At 35.9% G+C, this 22,209-nt stretch overlaps 1 protein-coding gene across 4 annotated transcripts in view; it reads left to right on the top strand.

Moving 5' to 3' along the window:
- The window catches only part of PRKACB (protein kinase cAMP-activated catalytic subunit beta), a 68,612-nt gene extending 54,910 nt beyond the window's left edge, over nt 1-13,702 (top strand). For all 4 annotated transcript variants that reach the window (XM_084528511.1, XM_084528510.1, XM_084528513.1 and 1 more), the window contains exons 4-10: nt 1,443-1,541; nt 2,142-2,224; nt 2,796-2,922; nt 5,076-5,171; nt 6,447-6,569; nt 8,532-8,696; nt 10,647-13,702. In XM_084528511.1, the coding sequence (XP_084384637.1) occupies nt 1,443-1,541; nt 2,142-2,224; nt 2,796-2,922; nt 5,076-5,171; nt 6,447-6,569; nt 8,532-8,696; nt 10,647-10,772 (819 nt within the window). In that variant the 3' untranslated portion in view covers nt 10,773-13,702. The remainder of the gene's footprint in view (nt 1-1,442; nt 1,542-2,141; nt 2,225-2,795; nt 2,923-5,075; nt 5,172-6,446; nt 6,570-8,531; nt 8,697-10,646) is intronic.
- The last annotated feature ends 8,507 nt before the right edge of the window (nt 13,703-22,209 follow it).

The raw sequence follows: 22,209 nt of genomic DNA, 5'->3' as shown, positions 1-22,209 counted from the left end.
CTTAGCCTGAGTTTAAATGTGAGCAAAGTTCTGTTATCTGAAGCTCCAGTTCAACAGCATGAAGTGTTAAACAGCAGTTTCAGCCTGCGATATTGTTGCCAATCACCCTTCACAATCTAAGAAGCAGAAGTTGCAGGAAGGGTGGTAAAATCTTTTCTAGAAGCTGAACGCTTCACAATATCAAACTATAACCTTAGCTTGCTATTTTTGAGGGCCAAAGTAATTCCAATACCATAGTTTTTTAGGGACAAAGGGAACACTTCCCACAAATGAGCTGATTCATTGTTTTGTTGTTGGGGTGGTTTTTTTGCTGCAGTAGTGTATTCCTGTGCCTCAGTGCAAAATTTGGATTTGGTCCACAAAGATCTGTGATTGCAAATATTAAATCTATTTTCAATTTGCAATTTCTTTTGTATAAAATTCCTTTCAAGAAAGTTTTCTTTTCTTATTACTTGTAGCTATTACCTTTTGCATCTAAAGGATAGTTAAATTTAAACTCGGTTTCAGTCAGAGTTGGCACGTCATGCTTTTCTGTTATTTATAGCAGTTAGATTTGCTTGTTTTGATTAGTCTTGTACATTTTCTTCATGTTTCCTATGTAAAAAAAAAAAAAAAAAAAAAAAGTTGGGAATCGTGCCATTCTCAAAATAAGATGCAGATAAATTGGGCAATAGGGATTAAGTAAAATGGAAAGAATTAATTACACAATGTTGGGGTTTAACACCAGGAAACAAATTGTTAATTCCTGAGAAAGAGTAGAGATCAGAAATGTGCTGCTCACAGTTTTGTCAGTATATTAACATTGTAATGTATTCCAAGAAGATAGCATTTATTTTTTTTTAATTCTTTCACTGAACAGTTTGGTATAAAGCAGAAAAGCAAAATCCACTGAAAGGTCTGGCAGAAGTAACTGTTTATAAGAATAGAAACTTTGAGTGTGTATTTTCCTTAGTCTTCTCCTTACTAATGTACAAACCCTATAAAATAAGTTAGGTTACTCCTGTTCACACATAACAAAATTCATGGTTAATGTCTGACACACATTCCTGCCTTTCTTAGCTAAGCCGGAATTAATGGAATTTATTGAACTGTCATCTTGCTGCAGAAGTATCTCTGTTACAATAGCAAGCAATTATTGAGAAAATGTAGAGAGATGTTTTCTTTAGTGTTTCTTATACTAAGCATGTAGTAAGAAACACTATTTCTCCAGTTATCTGCAAACCATATTTCATGAATATTACTCTCTAGAATGGTTAAATTTTTTTTAATTCATTCTTATTACTGCTACTGTACCTAGTAATAAGTGCAGTAACAGTAAAACTGGGGTTTTTGGCTATCTGTAAATTTATGAGCTTGCTTTCAAGTAGCTGTGCTACACTAAAAAAATTATCAACAATTAAGAAATGGCATAATTAGACTGAAGATTATTTTTTCTCTACTAGGTTGTCAAACTGAAGCAAATAGAACACACACTGAATGAAAAGAGGATATTACAAGCGGTGAACTTTCCTTTCCTTGTAAAACTGGAGTATTCTTTTAAGGTAATCATTATTTTGAAAGTAGCTGTTAGAGTTTCAGGGAAGTACGTGATCAAATTTTAGGAAAAATTGTAATTGTTCTGCAGATTTTTTGTATGAGATTGATACATGAGGCAGGTCTTAATGACAATCATGACGATGGAGCAAAGAATTTTGAGATCAGCATCTAACTCTAAGACAGTATGTCCTAGCTGGTCTGCAAAGAAATTGAGTATTTTCCTAAATAATAGTGATATGTGTCCTATAAATATATATATATATTTTTTTAATAACACCATTTAAAATGAACAAACATGATCTCTTAATCTTTATGGTTTTGAGGTTTGTGATGGGTCTATGGGAGACAAGAATACTCTAGGCTGTCAATTCTGAACTCCTAAGGGTGCAAGTTTTTGTCTTATAGCAGGCATTTTCTGCTCCTTCTGTCAGGAACTCGCTGATTATGCATTTTTTTCCAGAATTTCTGTGTGTGTTACTTTTGATTTATTAAGGTAATTTGATGGCTACAGTTTTTCATTCTTTAATGAAATATACTGGGTCTGGAAATTGTAGACACTGTAGCATGCCTGGTAAATATTTGTGTGTGTTTACTTGCTTCCTTAGGACAATTCTAATTTATACATGGTAATGGAGTATGTTCCTGGTGGTGAAATGTTCTCACATCTAAGAAGAATTGGAAGGTTTAGGTAAGAATCTTAGTGAAATTATTTATTTAAAAAGCATTATGCTGTTAATTTGGGAAAAGGGTTTCATAAAATTTGTTACTATAAATTAAAAAATTCTGAAGGGGTAAGTGCATTTAATTTTGTCCTCTGATAGTAGGCTAAAATAGGCAATGAACAATTTATAATTATTTTGCAGTTAGCTAATGCAGGCACTTAGAATCTAGGCACAATAGAATTTTGGAACTGATATGCACATTGTCACCGAAATTGATCATAGTTTCTAAAAATTGATATTTAAAGTCTAAGTTTTTCTAAGTTCTGTGTGTGGGTTTGCATGTGTATTTTAAATGCAAAAGTTAAGAAATTAAAGTTAGGGAATGAATGTATCAATTCTAAAACATTTGCTGTTTTGGTTTGGTTTGTTTTTGTGGTAGTTTTGTGGTGTTTTTTTGGTCTTTTTTTTTTTTTTTTTGGGGGGGGTGGGTGTTACACAGTAAAAGAACCAGTTAAAAGATGCTTAAATTATCTGTTCTTTTCAATCACATTTGTTTCATAGCACCGGATTGCTTAATATTCTTTTAATTCTTCACAGTGAACCACATGCACGGTTTTATGCAGCTCAGATAGTGCTAACATTTGAGTACCTCCATTCGTTAGACCTCATCTACAGAGATCTAAAGCCTGAAAATCTTTTAATTGATCAGCAAGGATACATCCAGGTATAATATTTTTCATATATTTAGGGTGTGGACTCTTGTTTCACAGTGCAGGGTTAGTTAATTCTAGCAAATGCGTTTAGAATAAATGATCTAACGATGGTTGATATGTTAGCATATACTCAGGGGGGCATTAAAATGCTCTACTGCTTAATAACAGTTAAAATCAATGGATTTAACTTTTTTATGACTATGAAGTATGCACAATTTCACTCTCTGCACTTTGAACAAGTTGTCAAGATTTCCCCTGGGAACTGTGGTGAGGAGGAGGTGATTATATGGCTCTGTTCATCTGACCTATATCATGTCCGCCCTAGAACAAGAAGAAAGGTGTCCTAAAATGTCTTGTTCTTTGCATTGCCTGTGTAAGTAGTTGAGGGTGACCAGATTAGATGTCAACATCTACAGTATAGTACTTAATTCCAGGTAGATGAATCCCACCCTTGGAGAGTCCTAACCTTCTCAGCAGATCAAATCAGAATTGCAGTGCTGCAAATGACTTCTTTGGTTTTATGGTAGCTTCTTGTCACCTTGTTGTCTTCCTTTTAGTTTTTCTGTTTGTGATCAAAAAGACAAATGGGAAGGTGGTATATAGCAACAGGCACTCTGCCCTGCAGTCCTTATACTATGGAAACTCTTCTATCCTCATTGTGTCACGTTTAGGCATGGCAAAATCTAACAGGAGTATACATAATAAAAATGTTTATTGAGAGAAGTAGAAAGGATTCGCATCTTGTCTTGTTTATATTACTAAAACTGGCAACTCTCTGGATGCAACAATACATTTTAAGGTGGTGGACAAACAGCAAATGGTAATAGGTGCAGCAGTCAGTCCTCCCATGTGAGGTACCTTAGTTTCTGCTTCTGACCGGAGAGGGAGTTTGTGTTCATAAGTTCATGCTGCAGCTCCAATTAAATTTTGTTTAGAAACTCTTCATTTTATTTTTGAATTTTAAAACCATTTCTGTTTGTTCCATGCCTGCAATGTATTTTTCTTACATAGACTGACACACATTCATAAACACAGACACAATTCTTTGCTGGCAGCAACAGGTCTGTCTAGTCAGCATGTTGCCTTCTCCATTCAGCTGCAGGTGTGATTGCTGTTATTTCTTTTAAAAAAAAAAAAAAAAAGTAAATAAAAGCAAAATCTGCTTTGATTGTCTGGTATTTGGCTAGTTTAACTGTCTGTGTGACCTTAGTGTATCAGCAACATTGGCACTGGCCATTGCATAATTAGCAATGGATTATCATTACGATACAGTATGTTTTCACAGTGAATGATTTGAAAATGATACCAAGAAAGAAGAAACAAAAGAAATGGATTGTCAAGCAAGCGTAGACTTGATAGGTTGAAACTGATCCCAGAATTTCACATGTAACCTGCTGGTTTCCATATGTATTCCACAATATGGTCCTGGAGAAAACTCAGAGAGAATGATGAAAAAGCATGCAAACTGCTGAGAACTTACTGCAGGAAACATGACAAGTGGAATGAAGAACCTATAATGGCCAAGAACTTGTCATTTGTAACTACAGTTACTGCTATATTTCCCCCAAACTCCTCAGATAAATAAGCTGGGCACTGGTGATGCTTTCAAAGATATCAGAAACAAAAGCTACTGGAAGATCTCTTATGTTGTCTTATTTGCACACTGTTCTTCCATATAACCTTTATACTCCTTATATGTCTCTATAACACTTATGAAATTAAAAACTTCTGAATTTACAAAACTTACTGATCTCCTGACCCTTTTTTTTGATTAATTTGTTTGTCAACTAAAGGAAAAGATAAATATCTTGTTCCTATTCACATTCTTTAAACTTTTAGTAGTATAAACAGTCTGATATGAAAAGTATAAGAAAAAATGATTAATACAGTCACAGTACATACAGAAGATAAGCAAGTTGTAGTTCCCACTGATATCTGAAATTCTAAATGGAAGCTTTTTCAAGGGAGGGAATACCTGTCTTGTATTAGTTATTTATTTTATCATGAGAAACAGATTTTATCTGAAATAAACGCATCAGAAGAAGTTGCTATATTATATTTATCTGACTGTAATAATTTGCATCTCACGCCACATACTATTCCTATATATAAAATTTCTTTCCAGAATATTTCAAAAGTACTTAATTTTAAATTCTGCTACCAGGTCACGGACTTTGGCTTTGCAAAAAGAGTAAAAGGAAGAACTTGGACGTTATGCGGGACTCCAGAATATCTGGCACCTGAAATAATTCTCAGCAAGGTACTTCTTCAGTTCTATGAATAATAATTGCCAGCCATGCATTTGATGTAGTTAAAAGGTGTCACCTAATTATTAGTCTTGGAGGGGTGAATAATTGCTGGTAGCTCAAAAATCAAATCTTGACAAGTCAACTCCTAGTGAAGTACATGGAATGCAAATGTTGTATTGCAAGTGTTAACAGACTATAAGAGGATCTCCAGAGGTAACAAGAAGTGTCTATTGGAGGAATCAGTGGTCAATTCAAAAATATTTGCAGTGTTTCATGTTTAAAATACTATACATGAAATCAAGCATGAAAAAACACTGGTTTTGCACAAAAGGTACATGCAGTCTAATACTTGCGTTGTGTTTGAACATGGAAGAAATCTCATTTATAATAAAGCTGTATAAGGAAAAATCCTTATAGTTCATGGAACTGCTTATGATATTCATAATCATGTTAAATTATGCATTTTTGTATGTTTTAACTAAGTACCCTTTGCAGGTCTTTAAAAGTAAACAGAAAATTCTTCTGTTTTAGGAGAAAATGTTGGTTATTTGCAGCTTTTTTGGCCCTATATAGTTAAAACAGCAGAGGAAATTGCAATGTCTCTACTATGAATTCTCTGTAGTTGATTTTTCAGGAAAAAAATGAGTCTCAACCTTGAGCTTTGTAAAAGATCTCAGAGAACTCGCATAAAATTGGTTGGGTTGGTGGGGTTTTCTGTATTTTTTTTAATACTAAATGGGAGTTAGTAATGATTATGTGTTCAGGCTTTAAAGATCAGATCATAAATGTCTATAACAGCTTATTAAACTTTTAAGCTCAAGTAGTAGGCAGCTAGTTTACTGAACATGAAAATGAATGTTCTGATATATGTTTAATCATGTCAAGAGTACTTCCTATAGGAAGTACTGTTACACTTAATGAAGTATCCCTCCTAAGCTTTGAAAAAAGCTTCAGTTGTTTGGTAGCACGATTATTTTGATTTTTAAGAGTTACTAAATAAAAATTAAAAAAAAAAAAAAAGTCCCCATTTGTCACTTAACGAGTCTTGCCACACATCACTATAAAGACATAACTGAGACTCAGCACAGCAATGTGTGCAAAACGTTTCACTTTCATCAACTGTATTGCTGTTGGAATATGAGACCTTCAGTTTGTTTTGAATTAGGGTGTAAGCTCTGTGTTAAACAAAAACGTATTTGCTTTCTTCATATTCCATAGCTACATGTACAGAAAATCTTAAACTATGTTACAAACGGTACTACAGTGGTATTTCTCATTTTACCCAGGGTTACAACAAGGCAGTGGATTGGTGGGCATTAGGAGTGTTAATCTATGAAATGGCAGCTGGATATCCCCCATTCTTTGCAGATCAGCCAATTCAAATTTATGAAAAGATTGTGTCTGGCAAGGTAAGTGAAAACTCTGTTTTTGCAAGCATGGATTGTTTCTCACTGTGTTTGCAGAACGTGACTTTATGTGGAGTTGATGCAGAATTCACTGACTACTAGACTTTAAGCAATTTGGAAAGAATATGGTAAGAGTTTGTAATTAATATTTCTTAAGTACAGACATTGTTACAGTAATAATAAAATCAAAGCTTTAAAAATCCATGTTTAGTACCTGTACAGTTCCCTACCTTTAAATTTAAAATGCAAGCTATAATACCACAATGTCTGTAAATTTAATATTCTTTTATGCTTGGATGAAAATGATTCAATAACTATTAACAGCTACTTACCTGTATATTCATTTGCCAAGCTATTTTCTTTACAGAAATGTCCTGGTAGCTTTTGAGAAGCTCTAAAGAGTTTCCATAATTCATAGTAGGTTTCTTTACTTCTGCAGCAACAAAGTCTTGTAGATCAAAAAATGTCTAATGTTCAACTTTGATTGTTATATACATTTTTAGAAATTGTTTCTAATTTTTCCCTCATATTCTTTATGAGTATCTCTTAGTGTGTCAGGAAGCGTGATAAGGTGATGATTCTGTTGTTTCTCCTGCCAGCCAGTGTTATCTCTTTGTTTCTTTGTGCTCACTTGATTTGTTATGGTGGTTCGCTACCTTGTTTCTACATCCAGACATGCTGTTCCACCTGAACATATGATAATTTACTAAGATACACCTTTAAAGATATACTTATCTTCTATTCTTCTTAAAAAAAAAAAAAAAAAATTTCATCTATTTTGCTTTTGTTTTTACTGTTGGTCTTTTTGTTAATCTCTTGTTGACTCTATGGATGAATGGTTGTGGAAACGGCACTGGATATGAACTGTGGAAACTAACATTCAGTTCTCAGCTTGCAGAATTTTTTCTTTATAATCTTAAATTAATCATTTAATCTGTCATGCACTTAGTTCTTTACTAGAAATTGGAGTTTTTATTTCCCTACTTCTCAGCTGTCTAGGTAATAAATTCATTAAAGCCTGTTAATTTTTCATGTATTACAATAAAGCCATATTGATATGTAAACAGAAGCAGTATCCTTGATTATCAGATCTCTTGGTTTCACAGCATTTTTATGCTAAATAATTTTGTGTTCCACATTTACATCATAACTGATTGGCTGAACAAAAAAGCGTCAAATGCTGGAGCTGTGGTTATGACAAAAACAGACTTGTGTCTGTTCTTTTCCCTTTTCTCCTCTCTCCCATGTCAAATGGTGTCAGCAGATTTTTTGCTAGTAAAACCCTATGTAATTACATCCGATGATTCATTCACAAATATGTTGTAGCCAGGTTAGAATAAATTGTATTGGCAAGTGACTCATTTGTGTGCTATCTTCAAGTAGTGCTGTATTATTTATCTAAATTTTTTGATGCTGGTTTAGTTAGTTATTGGAAACAGTTTACAGTATAGTGTAACGTTCCAGATTGAATTATCAAATAGGATGTTCAGTTATTTCAGAGCATATTCGCATCTTTATATGCTCTATATATGTGTCATTCTATACTATACCTCCTCTGTGTGTGCACGTGTATATATATTTTTAAATTTATATATGCGTTGTGTATATGTACACAAGGTGTGAGAATACCTTGAAAACTGATTGTATTGGTGTGATATCAGTAAAATTTAAGTTTAGCTTTTATATCATTATTATATAAAACTAATAATTTCCCCAAATCAATCAAATCTAGAAACTTTCACTTCAAAAAATTATAAATGGACAAAGCAATGCTATTGATAAAAGCTCTGTGAAACAGATTAACATGTGCAACAACAATAATCTTTTTCCATATATTCCTACTTTATTTGTGTTTAGAAAAAGACTAGAAAATGAGACCGGTGTTTCCTTTTGTGTGAACAAGGTTTTACCTCACAGAAGTGAAGGATCAAATTTGTATATTAATGTTGTGGATGTATATTTTAGGTAAGGTTCCCATCACACTTCAGTTCAGACCTGAAGGATCTTCTAAGAAATTTACTCCAGGTAGATTTGACCAAACGATATGGAAATCTCAAGAATGGTGTAAATGACATAAAGAATCACAAGTGGTTTGCAACTACAGATTGGATTGCCATTTATCAGAGAAAGGTGAGACACTTCCTGATCAAACTATTATGAATCTATAAGAGGTTGAAGTCAAATTTCTATTTATTTTGTTTATTTTTGCCTTACTAAATCTGTGAATTTTAAATGAACTGAGAAAAGGTGAAAGCAGCTCAATATTAAAGATGCTGAAGAATATATATTGATTGAATTATGATTGTTTCTTTTTGGCATTTTATCCTGGACCTCTGTATGTGCATGTTCTCTTGTGTTGTGCACTGATCTATTTCTGGAATATCTCGGAGTGAGCCATCTACTGCCTTTTTATTTAACCCCTGCTATAATGGCATCTATAAATACTCCTCCACAGCAGAGAGGAATCTGTTTTCCTTTGCAAGTAGTTCTTAGCAGTCAGACTGTGCTTCAGTGTGGAGAAATTAACCAAACCCTAGAGTACTGCTTTTTCTGCTGAAGTGGCATCCTCCCTCCCTCTTGCTCTATCTGTGATTGGGTCAGGATCAGATGTAGAGTGTGTCTATTGAGGAATCCTTTTTTTTCCTGATGCTGCATTGTAATTGACTTCAGTTTCATAAGCTGTGGCAATGGTAAGAACCCTGCTAAATGCTGTTTTCTGGCATTTTTAGAATGGTTCTCGAGACCTGACTCACCAACATGAATTGTAATGTGGCTTTTAAAAAGTCCATGCTCAGTCTGCACTATGAACTACAGACCTGCAAAACAATGAAAGTTAAACAGAGAATTGGGAATGTTTTCCGAACAGGAGGAGCCATTGCCAAATCAGAGGGAGCGCACTAGCTCCTGCTTGGATGAGTGAAGCAGAGCTGGGAGAGGAAGCTGGGGAAAGGGATGGGGATGACCACAATGCAGCCTGGCTCTGTCTCCTAGTAGCTCCAAAGCTCCCTCTCCCCTTGGCAGAGTCAAAGTCGAATATCTGAAGATTAGTGAGTTATTAAAAACAGATTCCTAAGAAATTATTTACATTCTTAAGGGCAACTTCTGAATTCCTTTTTTTTTTTTTTTTTTTTTTTTTTTTTTTTTTTTTTCAATAAACAACAGAAAAGGCTAAAATAACTTCATTAGTGCTGCCCCAGAAGAATCATGTGGAGAGATCATTTTGTGTTCAGATATTGGTAAAAAGGTTAGAGTTGAGCAATACAAACACTTCAAGGAACTGGTTACCATCACTGAAATGCTAAGTCTGGACTATACAGGCATGAACTTGCTGTTCTAACAGAAGTATTTTAAAGGCCAAACCTAAATACTAACAATAGTTTATAAAAAGAAACTAGTTGTTTGGCTACACAAACTGACAGTGCAGTTGTTATAGTATTCACTAATGTATTAATTACTAGAAGAGAGGGTACAATTAACACATCTGATGTTCTTTGTATTAAGTATAGATCTTTTAAGAAAAGATTCCCCATTGCAGCATTGTAATTTTCTCTGCTGTCTTAATGCCTGTTTACAAGACAGTTTTAAATGCAATAGATTTTGTTCCTGGGTATGCTGTTTTGAGACACCCGGGCCCCATAATATTAAAGCAGAATTTGGCATTGCTAGTGTACTGCTGTAGAAAACTACTTTCTCAAGCCTGAGTATATCTGTGGATTTGACAGGATGCGCTGTCTTTACCAGGAGGATTTTTACCTTCTTGTGAGAGAAGAGGCTTAAGTTACATATGATTGGAAGTAGGAGGGAGCGAACTAAACTTTGTTCTGAAGTGAAATTAACATTTGATCCACATTTGTCAATGAGATATTAGGGCTTTTAAACTTATATTCATACATCTAGGTCTGCACATTCTTGGGCTGATTTTATTTATGTGCCTTAACTGTAAGCTGATTCACTGTATTATCTGCTTTCTTGGCAGGATTTGAGAAGTAACGGGAATATTGTTATGCCTGTTATCACACTGCTAAATGTGAAGGTGTTTTGGTGATTACATTTTGTGTGCTTTTTTCTTCACAAATACAGGTAGAAGCTCCATTCATACCAAAGTGCAGAGGCCCTGGAGATACAAGCAACTTTGATGACTATGAAGAAGAAGATATTCGTGCGTCTCTAACAGAAAAATGTGCAAAAGAATTTGCTGATTTTTAGTAGGAGTAAGAGGACAAGATGACATCAGGGCTCACATTGGGATCTTTGCACTCTTAATAGATGAGGTGGAGCTGAGACCATCATATGTCAAAACAGTTACCTAGTTACTTCATTCCACAAAGCTGACTGAGGTCTTTATTGCCATCTTCCATGTGTGCAGTTTGCACCAACCCTTCTAACTAGGCACAATTAAGCAAGCACTGTTTGTGCAGTAACACAGAATAATAGACCACTTTCCTACTTAACTTTGGTTTCTGTCGTTCTTTGTTTCTGTGTATTGTTCATTTTCCCCCTTTAAAATGAAGTAGTTTTTTACCCAAGAATGCTCCATTTAATTTTGAATAATGTATTATTTGTGTGAGTGAAATGGAAGGTGTTGCGGCTAGTGTGATTTAGACTGAAGTGAAAGATAAATGTTGCTTCTAGTCTGTGCCAGCCAATAATTCTTGTCTGTCTAGTGTCTGATGCTACAATTTATAATATTTTTTTAGTAGCTCAGACTAAACCTAGCCAACATTTTTAGCATTTTTGAAGGTAGTATTTATCGCCATATAAATGTCTGCTAAATTAACTTAAAAACATTTCTTCCTGGAGACTGACCAAAATTAAGTAGAATCAATTGGATGGCTTAAGTAGGGGACAGTAGCTAGACCCCGTGCCTTGGTTTTCTACATCCCTGCAGTTTTCGTCACTGCCTCCTTCCTTCTTATTTCCCACCTAGGCAGTAGGTCAATTGCCATAACCAGACTGTACCATGGAAAGCTTACAGTCTCAAGAGAGGGAGTAATTCCACCTGGTCTGGATTTTGGACCATGTTTAACCAAGTCAACTTACCAGCATTTCAGTTGGCCGGTATGAAATGGCTTTTTTAAGAACTTTAACCATAAACTCTTAAAGGAAGTTTTGGTCAGTATTGTAGACTCATTTTGATTTTTTTTTCCTTTTAAGCTAATGTTTGGGCTCCAAAAGTATCCTTTGTTTCATGCCTTTTTTGATTTTTTTTTTTAAAAAAAAGGCATCCATTTAGAAAATAAAAAATAAATAAAACAACGCAAAAAGGAAAACGTGCTCTGCCATTGGCTTATGAAAAGCAAATGGTTTAGCAAATGCAAAATAATGTTCTAGGTGCATTGCTGGATGAACACGGTTATTTTTTGTTAGCTGTTAAGAATAAGAGGTTATTGCCAAGTTTTTATTCTGGTATACTATATTAGTAAACTGAGGATGGAGTACTGCTACAATCATTTTCTTTTTAACTACAGCACTTCATTCGCAAAGAAAAGAGACAAAGTTTAAAAACTGCAACAGCTGGGTTTATTTTAGTTGCGTTGTGTCTTCATTTCTAACCTACTTTCTTTCAATCAAACAGAATGTATGGTCACACAGGTATAAGTATTTGGGCTTAATTATGTTTTGTATACTCTCACCAACTGACTTAAAAGATACTGCTACCATGTGCTAGCTTTGGGCACTTTTACACATTTATTTCAATGTTAATAATCAGTGGCTCAGCACTTTTTTGAGGGTTGCTTTTAAACTTATTCATAGTAGTTTTATTTGTACACTTGATTCTGGCTATCTCAATGACCTGTCTTAAAACAGCACATCTAAACAGTTTAAACTAAACTCATATTTTATGATAAATTTACGTGCGTACACGGATGAATTGTTTTTAATAAAACTGAGCTATATTGATACATAGCCATTGTATTTGTTTGAATGTCAGTGCAAATAAACCACTGACACTCCTTCCTTTTAAACTGTATGAAACTCCTTTAAGAAAAGCCTTTGTAGACATTTTACAAAAGAGTATGAAACGTACCATCAAACATTCTGTATGTTTAGGTTGTTGAGCATTTTTGCACAACGTCATTAGGAGGCTGACACTGAATGCAGTCTTTGTCCACCCATATTTACATACGTGCAAGGAAAGTATAAGATACTTCGCTGTAGCAAATTTTATGTAACAAAGATATATCGTCACATTAATAAATTTAAAAAAATCCTTTGTATGAAAATGTCAAAAAAAAAAACTTTTGTATTTCATTTAGACCAAGGACATGCTGCTGTATGCTAGCTGTATGCGATAAATTCTACAGTAACTTTGTTGTCGTTTATGAACTTTAAAAGATTTTAATAAATGTTGGAGATCACAATTTGATTCTGTTATGATTTTAATTTTTAATCATTGCATAATTCTAATAAGATTCGGAGATTTTTCTGTTTTGTAAAATACTGTAATCATTCATCTTGCGTGTACAATAAGACAAAAGTCTAGGAAATTGGTTCTGACATGTCTGTCTGATATCCAGATTAAATTCTACGTGGGCATATGTGGAAAAGTCATCTTAATGCCATGATATTATGCTATTTTTTAATTTTATAAAAATCCTGTTAGAAAGTAAAATGTTTTTCCAATATGGCATAATAGACTTCAGTATGGAAATGAGATTCTATTTTGGAAAAGGAGGGGAAGTGTGCAATTTCCAAGGCATTAGTGCATACATTTGACAATGTGAGTATTATACAACCCTCTCATTTAAACACAGTCATAAAATATAACTACAGAATATTATGTTACCTGTATTTAATTTGAAAAATCCTTTTCACAATATGGAAAAATTGTATATCTATGACAGTAGAAGCTTGTTAATTTTACACATTTGAGGAATTAAGTGTTGAACTATATGGTATATTTTAATTGTACTCTAGTTGTATGTAACTTTCATTTCCAACATAAAGGATTGTATCTCATTAAGTAAATTGCTTTTTTATTATCTTGTCAGTTGCATTAAAACCCTTATTTTTAAATCCTTTAAAGTATTTTACTAATTTTTGCAAATAATTAGATGTTTTTAAGTGCTGCAATAGTGTGCAATATAGTAAACATTTATATACAGAAGTGCAAATTAAATTATGTACAACACCCATGCTGCTTCTTTGTGAATCAAAATGTTGTATGATGAGTTGTTGCATCTCACCACACACTGCAAACAGGGTTTGAAAGCAAGATGAAAGGTTAGGAAACACTGCACATATTAGTTGGGACCCGTTAAGCTTTACACTAACTAGGATGTTTGGAGAACATGGTGTGGATTAAAGGCACTATGAGAAGTCAGTGAGTTGGACTTCTTAGACAATCAAAAGGAAGCAAGGTGATGATTATCTGCAATATTGTTTGTCTTCATATTTTCACATTCAGACTTGATGCTTTTTATTAAAAGATAATTTTGCTTGTTTTTAAATTGTCTGCAGATCCCACTGTACAAATTTGTGCTGTCTCATTGTGCTGTGAAACAATTGATAGAAGTAAAGACTGTTAATGGTCTTGGCATTGTCTGTCTTGAGGCTTTTTCTGCAAGTGTTGTACTGAGAGGCTCCAATACCTGCTGTCTGTAACGCAGCTCCTCCTCTTCCTGCTTTGTGAGCAGAGCTTCAACTCTTTGCTTATGCTGTTGTGCGCCTACTTACTGTGGTTTTGTGGTTTTCTTGGTTTCGTAGTCTAAATGCAATATTACATTTTAAAGACCTTTGTACTTTTTCTAAAGATAATCATTTTACAGTTCTTAGATCATCTGCTTTTACTAAAACTCACATGCAAACACAGCATGTCAAGCAGCAGATTTGAAGGTGTCATTGAAATCTGTTCTTATAATTTGCTGCACTTGAGGAGTTACCCCAAATAGGAATTTGGAAAGAACCATAAACTGGTAAAAACGTGATTTCATTCTTAGACTGGGATATGTATAGCCGATACGGATGTGTTTGGGGGTGTGGGGTGGGGTAGGGGGGAGGTTGTATTACGACCATAGTTTTATAGATGTAGAATGCATTTTGAAAATGTTTTTGACAGCTTGAGGAATCAACTCATTTGAGGCATCTGACAGAAGGGGTTAAATGTATGTGCCCAAAAGGGTTCCACGAGGATGTTCAAATGTCTAGGTAAATATTCTTCTTACGTAGGAATTATCTCAAGTGTTTAATTTTTTTAGAAGGATAAGACAGGTATCTCAAGCCAAGATATGATCTCAAGATAGCTTCCCTTCCTGGCTTTTGAAGTTGATGATGAATGAATAAAAGTTTGGTTAAATCTGAGGTCTAGTCATGTTTTTACCTTTTGTTGTTGTTGCTTTTCTAGCCTACAAAAAGGGATGCCTGCCTGAAAATGACTTGTATATATTGAATATGTGGTTTATTCTTATAATTCCCTACTACACAAAGTGGGATAATAGCAGTTTGAGCCTTCCTTGAAACCATTTGGATGAGTTCCCTAGACACTATTTCAAAGTTAGTAAAACTTCCTTTAGAAGCTTTTCCAGTCCAGATGTGCTGTTCACTCCCTCAGCAGGCCAAATACAAACATCTTTGCAAAAATGTATGTCCAAAAACTGTTTTTACTTGGCTCTTGGCTTTGTATTTTTAAAAGCAGTATATTTACCATGTTTATTTGCATTAGTTCATGGTCAATGAAGCATGTGAGAAAGACCCAGTGGCGGATTTGCACATTCCTAATTAGTGCTCAGGTTACAGGATTTCAATTTTTATAGGTAACGTGACAGAAATCCAATATCTAATTACAAATTCTCTTCTTTGTGTTGAGAAGTAGCCTGTCTGAGAATGAGACATCTTTGCTAAGGACAGCACAGAGAAAACACTTCATTCAGCACATGGACATTACTGCAGCACAAAAGCTCCTTGGGATGAAAAGTCTTTCTATTAGGAAGGAGTCTGATGGCAGAGGTCAGTGATCTGTTCCCACAGTAGCAGTTGCTTTCCTGTGCTGAGAGATAAGTTATAGAATCTTCTTGCTTTGCCTTTGCTTCCAAGATGCTGGGAAGACTGGAAAGGACGCTGCCAGGGGTACAATTACCAAGTGGAGCAAGGTCTCAGCAGCCTGGTGGGTAGTGTAGTATGTTTTGAGTCAGTTCAGTCAGTTTGAAAACTCCAGAAAAAAATAATGGTGAGTAGAACAATAAAGAGAAAACAGATTGATTCTTCACCCCCCAATATCGCCACCCCAAGTACTGGATGCAGGAGGTAAAAAAGTATTGTTGCTTCAGCAGTAATTCAGCAGGCCTTTCATGCTCAGTTTACATATTTACTGTAAATTTCCTGATGATTGGAAAGTCACCATTTAAACTGTAGGAGATTGTTCAGTATTTTCAGAGTTGAGTGTCTGCAATATGTTACTTCATTCAACAATTAAATTCTTCATTCAGAAGCGAGGCTGAGTGATAGTTCTCATCCTCTTTGCTTACGGGTTTGTCTCTGCCAAGGTAGTACAGGTTTGCCAACCCAGTAACTTTTATTCAGTCAAAATCATTCCTAGTCATTGTAAAGGACTATTTTGACGAAAGAGAAGCAGCAGGATTTCTGGTAACTGGTGGGGAGAGGGAAAGAGAAGCAATTTAGCTTACTCAAAAGCTACGTTTAGGTGATATCCCTTAAAATATTGATAGATTCAGGGGCTGTGTACTACCTCTTTGTCAGAATCACACTCAGCCAACTGTGAAATCTACTTGTGGGTAGCCTGTTCTTAGTTAAAAGTCCTTGATTTTAGGATTCTCTTTTCATGTATATGAAAAGCACCAGAGATACTTGTTTTGATTTTTAAATTTTTTTATTTATAAAAAAAAAAAAAAAGTGAGCTTCATGTCCAAAATTTGAGGCTTTTTCAGTTGCTTTCTTCACCGTAAGATCATACATAATGAAAAGGGATGAAATTAAAGCATTTATATTACGTAAATGTCTTGTAAATAGTGAATAATTTAAATGGCTTATAAAATACCTATATCTTACATGTGTATATTTTTCTAAATATGATGATTAACCTTTGTGGAAAGGAATCTTCTATAAAAAAACAATAATCCTACTGCTACAGCCAGTATGTCAGTCCTCTCTAATTCCCTCTTTAGAAAGATACTGTCAAGGGAATTTGCTCCTTACTTTTCTTCCTCTCTACTCTCCAGTTGGGTTAAAATCACTTCCTGAAATTTTCTGCCATCACAATAATTAAAAAATAAAAATACAGCTCTAACATCTAGTGGTGTATCAACACTTTGGTCTACACGGCTGTACCACAAGAACCTTCTTCTGTGGGAAGTATTGTTTTTTACTGTGTATCTATATTGTCACTTTGAAAAATATATATATCATAGAATAATTCAAGTTGGAAAAGGCCTCTAGGATCATCTAGTCCGATCTTTAACCTAGCACTGCAAAGTCCACCATTAAACTATGTCACTAAGCACTACATCTACACATTTTTTGAAGACCTCCAGGGACGGTGACACAACCACTTCCCTGAGCAGCCTGTTCCAGAACTTTACAACCCTTTCAGTGAAGAATGTTTTTCCTAATACCCAACTTAAATTTCCCCCAACACAACTTATGGCCACATCCTCTTGTCTTATCACTTGGTGCTTGGGAGAAGGACTGATGATACATAGCTATGTAAGTAACTGTTGAACAAAATTCATGCTTTATTGGGATGTACTTTCAATTTCTTTCATCTTTACTTTCATCTTTCTACTTGATGTATTGCATAAAGCAGGGATCTAGGTGTCAGGACTCAAGCTATTAAAGGTAGGTTTATTATGTTGTTTTGCTCATCCCGGGTGTTACCTAGCCATTAGCTGTGTGTTAATTGAGGTTAAGCAAGTTGTCAGTGCTTAGAAATTAGTTGTGCAATATGTAACAATGAAATCAACTTTTAGTTATTTCACAAATGCCCAGAGTTTATAAAACAGTCTTTTTCAACTGTCACCCAAAACAAAAATTATACTGTGCGTCTCCAGGAAATAAGTTGTCTTTGTTCCCCATCTCCTACAGTGTCTGTCAAGAGCCAGGTGTCTGACAGGCTTACTTAGTGGTGGAAAAAATTAAGAGAGGAGCTGAACAGGTTGCATTAGTAAAAAGACTGTGTTATACCAGAAACAAGATCATGGCAGCAGAACCAGTCCAAGGGCTACGTGATATAATGTGCATATAATGTAATAATATAATTTGTTAGCATTAGCACATTGTTTCATGTCAGGAGTGTGGTTCTGAGGTAAACAGCACAGTCAGTTCCAGTTACTGTGGCATGATCTGGAGTTAACAAACTGGATTTCTTTTGGGTGAAGTTAAACAGCAAGATGTGCTTCAGGAGCACTTCCAAGATGCTTCAGCTGCTACTAGACGGTCTTGGGTCAGGTTAGACTAAGGCTAATGCAAAATAAAGCCCTTAAAATCTTTTTTTATATGGATGTTATGTGTTTTGGTCTGTTTTGTTCTGTAATTCCACATCTATTGGGCCACACTGATTGCTAATGAACGTAGACCTGGTAGCCCATTTGGTTCTGCCAAGCAGGAAGCCAAAAATAAGCGGAGGGGAAGGCAGTAGGGTAGCAGTGATACACTTGTATTTAATGGGGCCATGACCTAAATTTATGTTGCTTTTTTGCTTTTTACCCCAGTGACTGAAGAAACAAAAATCTATTATGCTGTCCTCAATATATTTGATGTATACTTGCCATAAACATAACTTGCATACAGTATAAAGGCTTTTTTTGCTGGTTCAAAGAACAGGATGAATCTGTAGAAAGGTTTGTTGCAGCTTTTAATGCCTTGCTAGAGAACACTGTAATATCACAGGTATTTTTAATCAGGAAGTGGCTGGTGTGTGAGAGACTGCTGCACCTCTGCAAGACTGCAGCTTAGCACAGGTGAGACCCCTCCGGACGCAGTTATAGCAGGAAGGCTGGTCAGTATGTCGAGATGCTCCCAGAATCTTTGGGTTGTCCAGCCTACTCATAGACAAGGTGTTGTTCAGTGCCAGGGCTCCCAAAGCTCTCATTGCCCTGAGGCTACAGCAGACATCCTCAACTGCCTGAGAGAGCCATGCTGCCAAGAAGGAGCTGAAAACAGCTGTGTTCGTGTGCCTGCAGGTGAGCAGGCCCATGATGGGTACCCTACATGTCTACCTATAGCAGATACGGCAAAGATAGGTCTGCAAGATCTCAGTCCGCTTCAGGATTAAAAGAGGCAGGTAACTGCCTGAGAGGGTTTGTTTCTGTTCTTACCAGAAAATTTTGTGCCCTTTGTGCTTGCCCCTTTTCAGCAGTTCCATGTTATCTGAGGAAAGCTGAAAAGAAACTACCCAAACACAATCAGGACCGTCCTGGCCCACTGCTCTCCTGTGGAGATTCATGGCAACTGCTTGGGAAAAATAATGGCAGCACTTCAGGGAGAAACAGTATGTATGGTGTTACAAAATACACCCTCAAGAATGAGTTTTCACAGGATTAGCTAAACTTGAAGTTTCAAATGCAGCTGGTGATTACATGAAACCCAGCTTTGGACATGTGTCAAAAAAAAATTCATCCTAGTAGTGGGCTGTGGTTCAACTCCTCCTTACTTCTCCAGTCACTACACAGGGACAGAGAGAACCCTAAAATTTTGTGTTTTGCTTTCAGCCCAATGGAGAGCAGCTTCAGTGAAATTGCAGTGAAGATTGCTGGTAAATAAACCTTCGTAATGGCCATCCCATGTGAGACATTTCTGACTTACAGCACCATGTGAACTGTTGGAGCCCAGTCTTTGCCTTCCTATTCTGGTAAGTGCATCTATATATCCTGGTGGCTACATTATTTCAGAAAAATAAGCTAAATCCTTGGACCAATTAACATCAATTTATGGCTGGCATCACAAGGTGTGGTAATTTGCTGCACTTGAATGAAGCCAGTCCATTTGGCTTTCTGACTATGTGCTCTTAGACTGGTCAAGGCGCTGCATTTCTTCTAGAGGTCAAGGGGTCCTAGATTTATCATATAGATCTCTAAAGAAGCATCTGCTCTGCACGTTCCTGCAAGTGATGTAGGTCATAACACAGGGACTTGGCTCCAGCAGGACACTTGAATCAGAGGTTCACCTCCCATGGCCAAAACCACCCATAGCTTATTCACTCTGGAAGGGAGTTTCAGGATGGGACAGGACATCTCTCCAGCTGAGACGTGTATTGCAGAGAATGCTAGGGTAAAATAACTCCTGAATGTCTCATAAAGCAGTTAGCCTGATTTGTAAAGTCATGCAAGGAAACTTCATTTGAAATACTGGCACAAATGCTTTTTTACTCAGAATTTGTATAACCCAAAGCTATGTTTTAGGTCACTGTTTGAAGGATGTCTGAAGTTATTGAGCTGGTCTTAATTCTGTGACTGCTTGTTGATTAACAGAATTCAACTCTGACTTTTCTTGAACTTTCTTTTATGTTCCAGATTACTAAGAAAATCTGTAAATTAAAATGAATCACAAATCCACCTTAACATTGCTTCTCCAAAACAAAATGCTATATTTGCATTCGTTTGCCAGTAGATGGCACACTGATAAGGCAGGGATCAGGATGTGTAAGAAATGCCAGCTGCAGCATGTAGGAGGAACAAGAGACTTGCAAAATATTCATTTAAGAGCAGTAGCAAGTAAGAATTTTGGACTGTAGTGAGATAATATATGCAATACCAACCATGAGTATTTCTTGCTTATTTATTAGTAGTTTTTGCCTCTAAATCTCTTATGAATTAATAAATAATGCTTGTCATATTTTTACTAGTTTTTATATCAGTAACAAAAAGAAGGTTTTGACACTAATTTGAACAAAAGTATTTTTTCCTTTTATGTGTAATTGTACTAGTTGTACAAAAATTTTCCTAAAAATCCCTGACTGATAAATTCTATTTTAATTGGGGCCAGATTTTTTTTTTCTATTTTAGTAGCATACAATCCCATTTCAGTATTATGTGCACTTGAAATTTCAGAAGTCCTCTGCTTTTAACCAAGGACTTTTCACAGAAATTAATTGAACAGTGCTTCTAAACTAGTTCATTTCAGTATTAATAGTAGAGAGGATATATATATATATATATATATATATATATATATATATTTAGAGAGTTGGGCGCTGATCAAGTTTATATGTATCTCTGTGTTATCTTTACTACTAATTATAGTGATAATACTTACAGGGAAAAAAAAAGTTCAGTACTTTTTCTGAATGATGTGAGCACCAGAGTTGCTGGAGATAAACAAAAGTTACAGCAAACAAGTTCTTGAGAGCGTCTCTGGTCAGAGCCACATCAAACAATTTATAGCTCATCAGATGTATGTATTTAAAAGGTCAGCTTCACTGCTGTAACCTTAACGCATGACTTTTGAATGTCACGTCTGCTCATGTTCACACGTGACTTGTTTTTTTGGTTTTGTTTTATATCAAAGGAGGGTAGGGAGGGGAAACAGGGTCATCTACTGTGCAGCTGGAGCACCCTGCTGTAACTGTGGTTCCTTTCTTGCAGTCAGTGGTACATCCACCTTTTGATAATTCTATTTACACACAAAGTGTAGGGTTGTCATGGTTTCTTTTGCTCTCCTCATAGTTCAGTGCCTACAGAGCCAGGTGAGAGAGGGTAGAGAACCCACGGACTACCACTGGCAGCAGTGCCTGAGGACTACAGAAAACATCCTTCTCTGGGTGCATTCAGGCTGAGGAGCAGCATCCCCTCTGGCTGATCAGTGGAATAAATGCAGTACTCTGGTCTTCCACACCTGGTGTCAGTGCTGGCAGTTACATCAGAACTGCAATGTGTTAAGATGATGCCAGTGCTTACCAGGACATGCGTGCTTTACAAATCTTGGAAATCTGGATGTTTCTGAAGCAGGCTAGGACTGTCTGCTTCTGGCTGTTTCTGCCTGCATACTACTTTGCTACCTATCTGGTGCAAAAACTTCACCACCCTAAATGTTCACTGAATAATCAACCCAAATATCTCTGAAATATGGTCATTCCCCAGAATGACTATGGTTAGCAAAGATGGACACCTTTCAGGAGCTTGCCCCAATCCAAGTGTTAGGTTGGGGTTCTGTGTATGCTCAGAGCATTTCTTTAGAAGCTAACCATAAAGTAATGGAGTGGTTCAGATGGACTTTTGTGTTTGTGACTTAAGCATCTGCTCTTCTTTTCTTCAAGTGTATACCTGGTCCTGAATCTTACTGATTTGGGCTTCTAAGAAAACCTCTTGATGGGAAGGTGATATATGAAAGCTACAACAGTGCTTTTAAGGGAAAATCTATGACACCTCAGAAAGCCTGTGTAGGATTGAGCAAAAACCTTAATGGGCAGGTATGGAGAAGGCTCTTAAAGGCCCTGTGTTGAAAACAGAGGCAGGCTCAGCACAGCTGCATTGGAACGTTTTGATTGCTGCTGTCAGGTGGCTACTGAAGGACCTAGATGTTAGTCTTACCTGCTGCAAAAATAATGAAGTTAGGATTTTTAGAAATGGAGGAGGTATTTAGTTTTTTTTTTTTTTTTTTTTTAAGGATATATTTTCCAGCTTGTCAACGAAGTATCTGTGATGGATGTTCCCTCAGTCTAGGTGGGTTGTTGTCAGGGGTCTCTTCTGTCTCT

This window comes from Aythya ferina (genome assembly GCF_964211825.1).
Source record: "Aythya ferina genome assembly, chromosome: 8".
NCBI lineage: Eukaryota > Metazoa > Chordata > Aves > Anseriformes > Anatidae > Aythya > Aythya ferina.
This window is presented reverse-complemented; position numbering and strand designations above follow the sequence as displayed.